General features: G+C 48.7%; 1 protein-coding gene across 1 annotated transcript in view; it reads left to right on the forward strand.

Annotated features, from left to right (window-relative positions):
* Nucleotides 1–12,679, forward strand: part of CPAMD8 (C3 and PZP like, alpha-2-macroglobulin domain containing 8) — a 106,096-nt gene that overhangs the window by 21,426 nt on the left and 71,991 nt on the right. Inside the window, 4 exon segments of the mRNA XM_021085095.1 lie at nt 2,110–2,218; nt 5,745–5,972; nt 8,642–8,812; nt 11,925–12,053. Coding sequence (XP_020940754.1) covers nt 2,110–2,218; nt 5,745–5,972; nt 8,642–8,812; nt 11,925–12,053 — 637 coding nt within the window.

Below are 12,679 nucleotides of genomic sequence, written 5' to 3' on the forward strand. Positions count from 1 at the left end.
ATTGCAGGTGACTCCTTCCCAAGGTAGGCACGCCCATCCCTAGGACACGCCCTCTCCAGGACACACCCTCCTGGCCACGCCCACTAAACACGCCCCCAGGGCACACCCCCTCCCCTAAGTCTTGCCCGCTCCTCCGCTTCAAGCAGCACCCACAAGTGGGCTGACCCACCAGGGGTTTCTTGAGGAAGTTTGCCTGCCTAATGACCAGGCTGTTGACCAAGCCCCCACATGAGGGTAGACCAGAGGGAAGAGGCACTGTCCCTTTCTGGGGCCTCTGGGACAAACCTCTAAGGCCTGTGTTCCTGTCCTAGCTCTGAAGCCTGTGGGAGGTTGTAGCTGAGATGTTTTCCAGCCTGCGTCTCCTCTGGCTATAAATTCTGGGCTTTATTTTAAAATTTTGCTGGGGGAGGGGAGGGATGGGCGGGGGGTTTGGAACTGGCATACACACACTGAGGTATAGGGAATGATTGGCCAAGGGGGACCTGCTGTATAGCACAGGGAACTCTACCCAACATTCTGTGGTAATCTAGGTGGGAGAAGAATCTGAAGGAAGTTTCTGTCATAGTGCAGTGGAAACAAATCAGACTAGGAACCATGAGGTTGCGGGTTCCATCCCTGGCCTCCCTCAGTGGGTTAAGGATCCAGTGTTGCCGTGAGCTGTGGTGTAGGTCGCAGATATAGCACAGATCCCGTGTTGCTGTGGCTGTGGCATAGGCTGGAGGCTACAGCTTCGATTCGACCCCTAGCCTGGAGCCTCCATACATGTTGGTTGTGACCCTAGAAAGACAAAAGACAAAAGACAAAAGACGAAAGACAAAAGACGAAAGACAAAAAAGAAAAAAAAAAAGAGTCTGAAAGAAAATGGATGTGTGTACTTGTATAACTGAATCACTTTGTTGTACAGCAGAAATTATCACAACTACTGTAAACCAACCAACTATATGTCAATAAAACTTTTAAAAATGAAAAAAATTTAAATCTCAAAAAAAGAAAAAAATGAAATTTTGCCCCCATTTTGCAAAATTTTGTCCCAGTAAGCTGGTGTCTCCACCGCATTAGGCATGGTATAACAGACATTTAATCTTCTTCTTTTTTTTTTTTTTTTGCCGTTTTTAGGGCCGCTTTCGTGACACATGGAGGTTCTCAGGCTAGGGGTCCAATCGGAGCTGTAGCCACCGGCCTAGGCCACAGCAGCACAGGATCCGAGCTGCATCTGCAACCTACACCACAGCTCATGGCAACACTGGGTCCCTAACCCACTGAGCAAGGCCAGGGATCGAACCCGCAACCTCATGGTTCCTAGTCGGACTCATCAACCACTGCACCACAACGGGAACTCCACAGACATTTAATCTTTTACCAACAACCCTGAGAGGATGATTTTATTCCCAGTTCTGGTAAGAAAAATGAATCTTAGAGAAGACAGATCTCTGGTTCAAAGTTGAACTCCCAGGGGAGTTCCCATTGTGGTTCAGTGGTAACGAACCCAACTGGTATCCATGAGGATGCAGGTTCATTCCCTGGCTTCCCTCAGTGGGTTAAGGATCCGGTGTTGCCATGAGCTGTGGTGTAGGTCACTGGCTCAGCTTGGATCTGGCATTGCTGTGGCTGTGGCATAGGTTGGCAGCTGCAGTTCTGATTCTACCCCTAGCCTGAGAACTTCCATATGGCCCAGGTGCGGACCTAAAAAAGCAAAAAAAAAAAAGTTGAACTCCCTTGGCCCTTAGGCTCAGACGGGCCTCCCTGGTAGCCAAGGTTACTTATTCCCCCATGGTGCTGCCCTGTTCCAATGTGTGGCCAACCCCAGTGATTTATCTCACATAGCCTGCTGATTTGGGTTCAAAGTTCCTCTCTGACCCTTGGTCTCTTTTTCTGTCCAACATGAAGCTTGATACCAAGGATCACAAAGCCCTGGCATGACCTGTCCTGACTCAGGGCTGCAGGGATGGCACTGAGGATGGAATGTAACATGGGAAGCATCCCTGTGTTTGCTGCTGTGCCAGTGACCACATCTTGCAGGGCCTGGCCTTCCTGACACTGATCCCTTCCCTCCTGTCCCATGGGGGTCTCCTGCTTGTGAAACTGCTACTCTTTGTCCTTTTGTTCTAGGTACACCTTTGGGAAACCCGTCTCGGGGACTCTAACGATCAACATGACTGTAAATGGTGTGGGGTACTACAGCCAAGAGGTGGGGCGCCCCATTCTCAGGACCACTAAGGTGAGGAGCAGGAATCCCAAGCTGTCACCTGGTGGTCCCTTCCCACAGGGCCTGTCCTCGCCTTCAGCTTCATGATTGTCCATTTGATTTTACTTCCCAGAACAGTTTATATGGTGGGGATTTTCCCAATGATAAAATTCCTACAGGCTGAACATAGAGACTAGAAAATATAAAAAAAGAAATAATAGGAGTTCTCGTCGTGGCAGCAGAAATGAATCTGACTAGGAACCATGAGGTTGCAGGTTCGATCCCTGGCCTTGCTCAGTGGGTTAAGGATCTGGCATTGCTGTGGTTGTGGTGCAGGCCAGCAGCTACAGCTCCAGTTATACCCCTAGCCTGGGAACGTTCACATGCCGAGGGTGTGGCCCTAAAAAGACCGAAAAAGAAAGAAAGAAAGAATAAAGATGACTTGCCTTTTTTTTTTTTTTTTTTTTTTTTTTTTTTTTTGCAGGGGCACCTCACCCATGGCATATGGAGGTTTCCAGACTAGGCATCGAATTGGAGCTATAGCCACTGGCCTACATCACAGCTCATGGCAACTCCAGATCCTTAACCCTCTCAGGGATTCAACCTGCGTCCTCATGGATGCTTGTTAGATTCATTAACCTCTGAGCCACAAAAGGAACTCTGACTTGCCTTTTGATAGGCAGAAACAACTGCTATGGATATTTTTGTCTTTTTTTTTTTTTTGGTATTTTCTAGGTCCGCACCCGTGGCATATGGAGATTCCCAGGCTAGGGGGCCAATCGGAGCTACAGCCGATGGCCTATACCACACCCACAGCAACTTGGGATCTGAGCCAAGTCTGCCACCTACACCACAGCTCACGGCAACTCCGGATCCTTAACCCACTGAGCAAGGCCAGGGATTGAACCCACAACCTCATGGTTCCTAGTCGGATTCATTTCCACTGAGCCACAACGGGAACTCCTGCTATAGATATTTCGATGTGTTTTGTCTTAGGGTGTTGCATGTAAAGTTAAAAAAAAGTTTTATTGAGCCATAATTCGCGTATCTTACAATTTGAATACCCATGTATCTTACATGTAGAATGTAAGATTCAGTGTTTTTTAGCATATTTGCAGAGTTGTGCAACCACCATCCAGTTGTTTTTGTTTTTGTTTTTTTTTGTTAGGGCTGCTCCCACGGCAAGTGGAAGTCCCCAGGCTAAGGGTCAAATGGGAGCTACAGCTGGCAGCCTACGCCACAGCCACAGCAACACAGGATCCAGTCTGTGTCTGTGACCTGTACCATAGCTCACATCAATGCCAGATCCTTGACCCGCTAAACCAGGCCAGGGATCAAACCAGTGTCCTCATGGGTACTAGTCGGATTTGTTTCTACTGCATCACAACTGGAACTCATCACCATCCAGTTTTAGAATATTTCCAATATCCACTCCCCCCCTCCCCCTGCCCCCCACGAATCTCTCATATCCTTTTGCGGTTAACCCTTGTTTGCATCTTCAGCCCCTGGCAACCATTTACCTACATACTTTCTGTGGATTTCTGGACATTTCATATAAATGGAATCATGCCCCATGTAACTTTTTGTGTCTGGCTTCTTTCACTCATCCTGATGTTTTCAAGGTTCATCCACATTGTATTGTGTGTCAGGGCTTCACTCCTTTCATGGCTGAGTAATATTCCATTGTGTGGATGGACTACATTTTGTTGATCCATTCATCAGCTGATGGACATTTGAGTTTCTACTTTTCTGCAATTATGGCAAATGTTTGGAACCTTCATGTGTGAGTTTTTGTGTAGCCAGATGTTTTCATTTCTCTTGGGTATGGAATTCCTGGATTATATATGGTATGCAGGTAAATGAAGATCACTCAAATAAGGACAAGAAAGGTTATTTATTCTAAGCTTGCAGCAAAGGAGTCAGCCACTGTCACTTGCATTTGGCAGAGACTCGAAGGCAGATGGAGAAGCCAGAAAGCTTTATAGTGAAAGAAAGGGAAGAATCCTGGTGTGCCATGATGAGAGGCTATTGTTGGGGGCAAGTCGTGGGTGGGTAACTAGAAGCAGACATCTGATGTGATTACTGAGGGGTGAATATTTGGCTTTTTCCAACTGGTCCTAAGATGAAAGTGGGGGCAAAAATCAGGGAAATTGTCAGTGATTAATCATGTCCTGACTATTTGGGGCTGGTTGCTAACAGGGGTTGTTTTTTGGATGCTATGGAGATAGAGGTCTGACTTCCTACAGATCTGACTTAGAGATACAGTTGGCCCTCCTGTGTCTTTGGGTTCTGCGTCCCAGGATCCCAATCGAAATTTCAAAATTGGTAGGATCTGTGGGTGCAGAACCTCTGGCTACGGAAGCATGGATACAGAGAGCTGACTGTAATGGGTTGGCTTCTTGTGCTGGTGCCTATAGACAATTAGTCAGAGTTCTCTTTTTTCTGTACCATCTGGCCCTCGTCCATTTGTTTGTTTGTTTTTTAGGGATACACATGCAACAAATGGAAGTTCCCAGGCTAGGGGTCCAATCAGAGCTGCAGCTGCTGGCCTATGCCACAGCCACAGCAATGCAGGATCCGAGCCGCATTTGCAACCTACATTACAGCTCACGGCAACACCCGATCCTTAATCCACTGAACGAGGCTAGGGATGGAACCCATGTCCTCCTGGATACTAATTGGGTTTGTTACCGCTGAGCCACAACAGGAACTCCAAGGTCCTGGTCCATTTGTATGTTCTGTCTCTTGGGGGTGACTCTATGTTGTTTGAGGAGCTCCCAGGTTGTTTTCCAAAGCAGACTGCATGATTTCACATTCCCCAGCATGTCAAATTTTATAACCTGGTTTTGGTGTTTCTTCCTCAACTTAACGTAACCTCGCGTGTGCACTATGTAACGTGCATTCTCCAACCTGTCCTGGAGAATCTGCACCTCTGTCTGGCCTCCAACATTGAACCCTGTTAGTGCCACCTGCTTCCCACCTCCACCCGAAGCCCCTTCCCTGTCCCTTTGCCACCTGGGGTGTGTCCTTCCTCTGAACTCCAGACTTCCTTTCTGTGGAGTGGATACCCTGGCCCCTACCCTCTCCCATACCTACTGCCAATGCCCTTGGGATCCTTAATTTTTTCCTTTACTGAGAAATTCACTCCACTGCTGTTTGTGAATGTGGATTATTTACCAGCCCCCCCTCCTGGGGGGTTGTCCTGAAATAGGGATTGATTGGAAGGTTTCTGTGCCTGGGGCATGGGAGAAGAGCCTGTGCTCCAGAGTGTGGCTGACGAGGCTTGAATCCCTGCCTCACTGTCTGCACTGAGGAGCGGGTGGTCTCCACCTTCAGCCCAAGGAGCCAATCCCACTCCTCCTGGGAGGATGTGTGTTGGGCCAAGGATCCAGCCCTCATGCACAGACCCACGGTGTAGGTCGCGTGGGTCGCCTATGCTATGTCTTCCTGGCCCTCCAAACAGCCACAGAATCACCTGCTTGAGCTCTGGGTTTGAAAAGCATCCCTCAAAGCTACTCCAGCTCTGAGTGAGCATGACCTGGGTGTCTCCTGCCTCCAGATCCATGGCTCCCAGGACTTCAGCATCTGCGTGAAGGACATGATCCCTGCCGATGTCCCTGAGCACTTCCGGGGCACAGTCAGCATCTGGGCCACAGTGACCAGTGCAGATGGGAGCCAACAGGTGGCCTTTGATGACTCCACCCCCGTCCAGAGGCAGCTGGTGGATGTCCGGTACTCTAAGGACACCAGGAAGCAGTTTAAGCCGGGTCTGTCCTATGTGGGGAAGGTAAGCTCTGGGCATGGTGCCCAGCAGGGGCTGTCAAAGTCACAGGCTCTGCCCTACTTGCCACCCAGCTCCCCCTTGTGACCTCTGTGAAACTGGTTCAGTGAGTGCCACAGGCCCTGCAGCTGGGACTCAGGTGAAAACCACGTATTTTGCTGGCACCAATATAACTGTTGCTCTCTTGGGATCAAGGGCCACTTTGCTGAGTGTGTTGAGAGCTGGTTCCTGGGGCCAGGGACACTGGACATTCTGCTCCACCTAAAAGCATGATTTGCTTTATTCTGCATTGTTAGATATTCCTGTACCAAGAGCATTAAGCGAGGATGCTACACATCCATTTATTAAATCAGTTCCTCAAAGGCAGCACCTTCCTCAGTTGGGTTGACTTTATCTCTGGATGGTTTGACATCTGAGTCCCTCTAGCAGGAAGGTCCCAGACCCTGAGACAGACTGATTCAGATCCCTTGTGGGAACAGCATTTTTTTGGGGGGGTGGGGGCTTTTTGTCTTTTTTTTTTTTAGGGCAGCACCCACAGCATATGGAGGTTCCCAGGTTAGGGGTCCAGTCGGAGCTGTAGCCACCAGCTTACACCACAGCTCACAGCAACGCTGGATCCTTAACCCGTTGAGAAAGGCCAGGGATAAAATCGAGTCCTCATGGATACTAGTCAGGTTCATTTACCACTGAGCCACAATGGAAACTCTGGGAACAGCGGTTTGAAGAAGCCCTGCCTCCCTCCCACCCACCACACTTTTTCTACACAGTAAAGTTTGAGGTGATCAGAAATTTGAGATCCTTAGACCATAATGGAAGGTAATATAAGAAAGGAAAGTAGGAGCTCCCATTGTGGCTCAATGGGTTAAGAATCTGACTAGTATCCATGAGGATGCAGTTCTATCTCAGGTCTCACTCAGTGGGTTATTGGATCTGGTATTGCCATGAGCTGTGATGTAGGTCACAGTTGTGGCTTGGATTCAGTGTTGCCGTGGGCCTCAGCTGCAGCTTGGATTCAACCCCTAGCCTGGGAACTTCCATATGCCACAAGTGAGGCCCTAAAAAGGAAACAGAAAAAAAATTTAAAAAAGAAAGAGAATGTATATATATGTATGACTGGATCACTTCCCTGTACAGCAGAAATTGGCACAACATTGTAAATCAACTATAATAAAAATAAAAGTAAAGAAAAAAAAAGAAATTTGAGATCCTTATCCTAATTTCTGAACAGGGGCATCTGGGTTTTGATTGTAACTGGTGGGGGCAAGGTCAATGGAGCCCCTATCACCCCAGGTGGAAGCTGGCCATGCCTTCTGACCCCTGCCTATGCCCTGTATCACACCCCCTTGTCATGGGTCACCCACAGGATCCTAATGGTCTGTCCTCCTGCTGTGTCCTACTCCTCCTGCTCTGATATGGGACCTCCCTCTCTCCTCTGTGCCAGGATCTCAGCCGCCTGTCCCATGCACAGAGTCTCAGTCTGTGTGCCCCTGGTTCCCCAGCTTGAGTAGAAGCTAAGGTTCCCTGTGCAGGATCAGAATGTGTGAAGAAGGGCTCAGGCTGTCCATTCAGTGACAGGGGAGTATTTTACCTACAGCTGAGAAATTATCCACTGTTTGCATTAAGATGCTTAAGCTGGTTACCCCATCACCTAATACCTACACCGCTGAGGGGTGCTCCAGGGTCCTTTAGGAACCACTGACTGTATTTCTTCACAACGTCCATGTCTTTTGAACTCTTTGTCCTCACTGCCTTTTCTACTTGCCTGAATGAGTGAGGTCTGAGAGTCACGTGGAACTGTCCATAGCATTGTCCTCCCGAAATTTCTACCCTGGTGTGACGTTAGGTGAATGGCTGGCAATGTAGTGATTTGTGCCTTGTGACTTCTTTGCCAAGTCCAAGATCATAAAATTTTCTCCCTCTGTTTTCTTCTAAGTGTTTTATAATTTAGGTCTCTGATCCATTTTGTGTCCATTTTAGTATATGGTGTGAGGTAGGGTCCAACTCCATTCTTTTGCATGTAGAGATCCAGTTGTCCCAGAATCATTTGTTGAAGGAATTGTTCTTTCCCCATTGAATGGTCTTGGCACTCTTGTCAAAAACCTATAGATGGGGTGATTTTATTTCTGGACTCTAAATCCTATCCCATTGGTCTCCATATCTATCTTTATGCTATTACCATGTCTTGATTACTGTACCTTTGTAATAAGTTTTGAAATTGGAATGTGTGATCGTTTGTTTTTTTTTTGTTTTTTAGGGCTGCACCCTCCGTATATGGAGGTTCTCAGGCTAGGGATCTAATCAGAGCTGTAGCCACTGGCCTATACCACAGCCACAGCAAAGCCAGTTCTGAGCTAGTCTGTGACCTACACCACAGCTCACGGCAACGCCAGATCCTTAACCCACTGAGCAAGGCCAGGGATTGTACCTTCGTCCTCATAGATGCTAATCAGATTCATTTCTGCTGAGCCACGATGGGAACTCTGGAATGTGTGAGTTCTTGGTTCTTCTTTTTCAGGATTGCTTTTGGCTGGTGGGGCCCCTTGTGATTCCTTTTGATTGTTGATTGCTGTAAAGAAGCTGGCTGGGATTCCAGTGGAAGATTGGGTCGAGTCTGTAGGTCAGTTTGGGGAGTATTGCCATCCTCACCACATTGAATTGTTGATGATTCCTTCCAGGTGGAGCTGTCCTACCCAGATGGCAGCCCAGCCGAAGGGGTGACGGTCCAGATCAGGGCAGAGCTGACACCAAAGGACAACATCTACACCACCGAGTCAGTGTCCCAGGGTGGGCTGGTGGGGTTTGAAATCCCCTCCATCCCCATGTCAGCCCAGCACGTGTGGCTGGAGGTGGGTGAGTTGCCTAGACCCTTGTTATTCAACCAGCAAGCATGGATTTGGTAGCCCTCTGGCCCTAGAGCATTCCTGGGCACTGGGTCAGTGGGCCTGGGGCCTGCCTCTGCCCTGAAGAAGTTCACAGTCTGATGGGGGGGGCTGATGGGGGGAGGAGTGTCAGATAACCCAACCACCCTAGGGTGAGAAGAGAAGTTGAGAAGAGATGACGTCGCCTGATTCCCCCAAGGGGCTCTTCCCATATAGACGTCTAACCAGGGGGAGGTTCGGCCAGGCTGCTTCCAGGAAGATGGAACAGCATATGCAGAGGGCCAGAAGCCCACAGTTGTAGTGTAACTGGGTCTTGCAAATGCCCAGCCCAGACTGAGCCATTTCGAGAAGATATGGAGGAGGGAGCTGGTGGGGCTTTCCTTCACCTCACAGGGGTGCTTAGGTTTTACCCAGAAGGAAGTGACAGTGTCAAGGGGCAGAATGGTCTTATTTATGATACCCCTCCCCCGTCCTGCTCCATCACTCTAGTGTCCACAGTGGAGGGTGTCTGGGTGGGGCTGCAGGTGGGCAGGCAGGAGGCACTGATGGAGAGGATACTGGGCCTGGAGCTGTGGAGGTAGAATCAGCAGGACCTGGTGTCCCCTTGTCAGGAGAGGGAGGAGCAAGAGTGATAAAGAGATGTCCCAGCCCTGGCCTCCATGGCTGGTGTTGGGCCTGGTGGCCCCACGGACTCTGGGATGGTGGGGACAGGGAGAAGCTGAAATAAATATGTAGATGGGAGTCAAGGACCCTTGTGGCCACTATATCCCCTGTGGGTGACATGTCCTTAAAGGTTTTTAACAATTAGGGGTCCCTCGGTCACCTACTCTTTTTAGCAACTGGCTACAAATTTGGGGGTTCCCACTACTCCATTACCTTACAATTCAAGTTTTTTTTAATGATTGAAAGACACCTCTTAATTTCCATTAGTATCTTAGGAATTAAGTAGCAGAAAAGCTCCCAAAAGACTACAAATACCAGAATTAGCTGAATAATTTTGTCTCTCATAAGTATATGACTAAGTATCTGGGTTTTCCAAAAACGTCAGTTTAATGGAAAGATGGTCTATTTCTGTAACCGAATACTGCTTAGGAAAAGGTTGTTAATTAATTTTTAAAAAAAGAAGAACCAATTTTAAACTCTATTTTTATCAATATATGTATAACACATATATATGTATATGTATGGAATTGACATGTAACAGGCATTTCAAGTGTTCAACATAATGATTATATATATGTGTGTGTGTATGTATTGTCTAGTTACCAGATCCTTTTTTTTTTTTTCCACTTTTTAGAGCTGCACTCATGGAATATGGAAGTTCCCAGGCTAGGGGACGTATCAGAGCTGCAGCTGCCGGCCTACACCATAGCCACAACACTGGATCCAAGCCATGTCTGCGACCTACACCACAGCTCACGGCAATGTTGGGTCCTTAACCCACTGAGCATGGCCAGGGATCAAACCCTCATGGTTACTAGTCAGATTTGTTTCTGCTGCACCACAACAGGAACTCCATCTAGTGACTATATATGATGACAGTTTTTTTTTCTTTTGATGAGAACCTTTAAGATCTATTCTCTTGGCGACTTTCTCAAATGCACAATATGGTATTGCCAACTATAGTTACCATGCAGTCTATTACATCTCCAATACTAAATTTATAGCTGGGAGTTTGTATCTTTTGCAATTACAGTTTTATTATATCAAAATGGTGAAAATTAGGATCAACCAAAGGGAGGGCTGCATGCCTAGGACAAGAGCTGGGAGGGTCTGCAAGTGGAAGTTTTGTGTGCTATCCCCCTGGAGTCAGGACATATCACCTTCCCAGCAGTATACACAGAGCACTACCCATCAGGACACTCACTCACACTTTGCTGTCCACAGTTTTTATTGGGATTTCATTACATAAGTTTAAGCATTGGTTCCATGGCCGAACTTCGTCTCTAGCCACTCCCTCTCCCCCAGAGAGCAGAATTAGCTGAATTAGCCACATCACATGGCTCAAAGCCTCAACCCTCTGATCTCATGGTTGGTTTTTCCGGCATGGCTTTTCCCCATCCTGAATCTTCTCCTTCAAACACATTATCAGGACCCACCACAAATAATAAAGACACTCCCATCACTTGGGAAATGCCAGGGTTTTAGAGGCTACCTCCCAGTAACTGGGCCAAAGGCAGGTCAGCTTCTTTTTTTCCCCCGTCTTTTTAGGGTCACACCCACAGCATTTGGAAGTTCCCAGGCTAGGGGTTGAATTGGAGTTGCAGCTGCCAGCCTACGCCATGGCCACAGCAACGCCAGATCCTAGCCAGCGTCTTCAACCTACATCACAGCTCACGGCAACGCCAGATCCTTAACCCACTGAGTGGAACTAGAGATCAAACCTACATCCTCATGATTACTAGTCACATTCCTTTATGCTGAGCCACAATGGGAACTCCATAGGTCAGCTTCTTAATTCTTTATCACACAGAGGTCTTAGATACACCACTCCCACTCCCCCCACTGCCCAGCTTCTGGCATCTCCTTTGTGTTAGCTGCACCTTTCCAGTAGCAAGTGAAGGCAACAGGTTCACACTCCCAAAGGAGCAAAAGTAATATAGCCACCAGTGACTGGGGCCTGCAGAGGGAGGTTCGCGAGCTCCAAATGGAGCTGCATCCAGGGCCCCAGGGAAACCATCCAGTGCAGCTGCTCCCTCTCCTGATCGCCATCTCCATGCTGCTCACTTCCCAAGGGGGGCTGCACCCTTGAGAGGTCACTGGGGCTGCTGGCAAGCCCAAGACATGGGGTTTCCCAATATGCCGGTGATGGGACTGTCTCAGTGATCATGTGAGCCACCTGCCTCTGCCTGAGGCAATCCCCAACACCTTCTGGCCAGTCTTGGACACTTGCTTCCCATGGGGTGGCTACAGCGAACCCCATCCTCTGAGAACTGCAGAGGGGGTTCTCTGAAGGGAAATTAGAGTTTAAGAGGGTCTTACCACAGGGCAGGGCAGGGCAGGGCAGGCAGAAGCATCCTGAAGTCCCCCTTCCTACGCCAAGCACCCAGGTCTTGACCAAGTACCCTCTCTTCTTCAGACCAAGGTGATGGCCCTCAGCGGAAAGCCTGTGGGGGCTCAGTACCTGCCCAGCTACCTCTCCCTCAGCAGCTGGTACTCCCCCAGCCAGTGCTATCTGCAGCTGCAGCCGCCCTCCCGCCCCCTGCAGGTAAGACTTTCAGGTGCGCCCTGCCTGGGCAGGATGGGGCCCAGGAAGCAGCATGCATGCACTTCTTCCAGGGGACCTGCACGCGCCCCAGCAGGGCTAATGCCAGTGTTCATGCTGGAGCCCCATTCCTCCTGCCAGGAGAGTATTTCATGGAACGAATGCCTGTAATTTAATTATGATGGACATTAGACTGTGGCTCAGGGTTTACTCTGATGTCACCAGCCCTGAAGGTGCCATTGCTCCCACACCTGAGATGGGACTCCTGCTGTTGGCCCTGATTCTCCACTGTTCAGAGCATCTTGAGCGAAGGCACTGGGAATCACCCACCCAGACACTTGCAGCCCCATCAAGTGCAAAGATGGGACGAACTTGCCGCTGGTTCTCATGTTAGTTCCCCCCAAGTCTGTTAACTCCATGATCCCAATTAAGTAAGATTTGTGGAGGTATGTGTGGAAATTCGGATCTGTAAAAGCTAAGCAGAAAGTACAGAGAGTTCCCCTAGTTTCACCTCCTTTGAACACAGTTTTCCTGATTTACTAGCATCTGTTAAAATTGATGAGCTGCTATCAATATGTGACCAGGAAGTAAAGTCCCCATTGTACAACAGGGTTCACTTTTGTGTGTTT

Source organism: Sus scrofa, chromosome 2 (assembly GCF_000003025.6).
Source record: "Sus scrofa isolate TJ Tabasco breed Duroc chromosome 2, Sscrofa11.1, whole genome shotgun sequence".
Lineage (NCBI taxonomy): Eukaryota > Metazoa > Chordata > Mammalia > Artiodactyla > Suidae > Sus > Sus scrofa.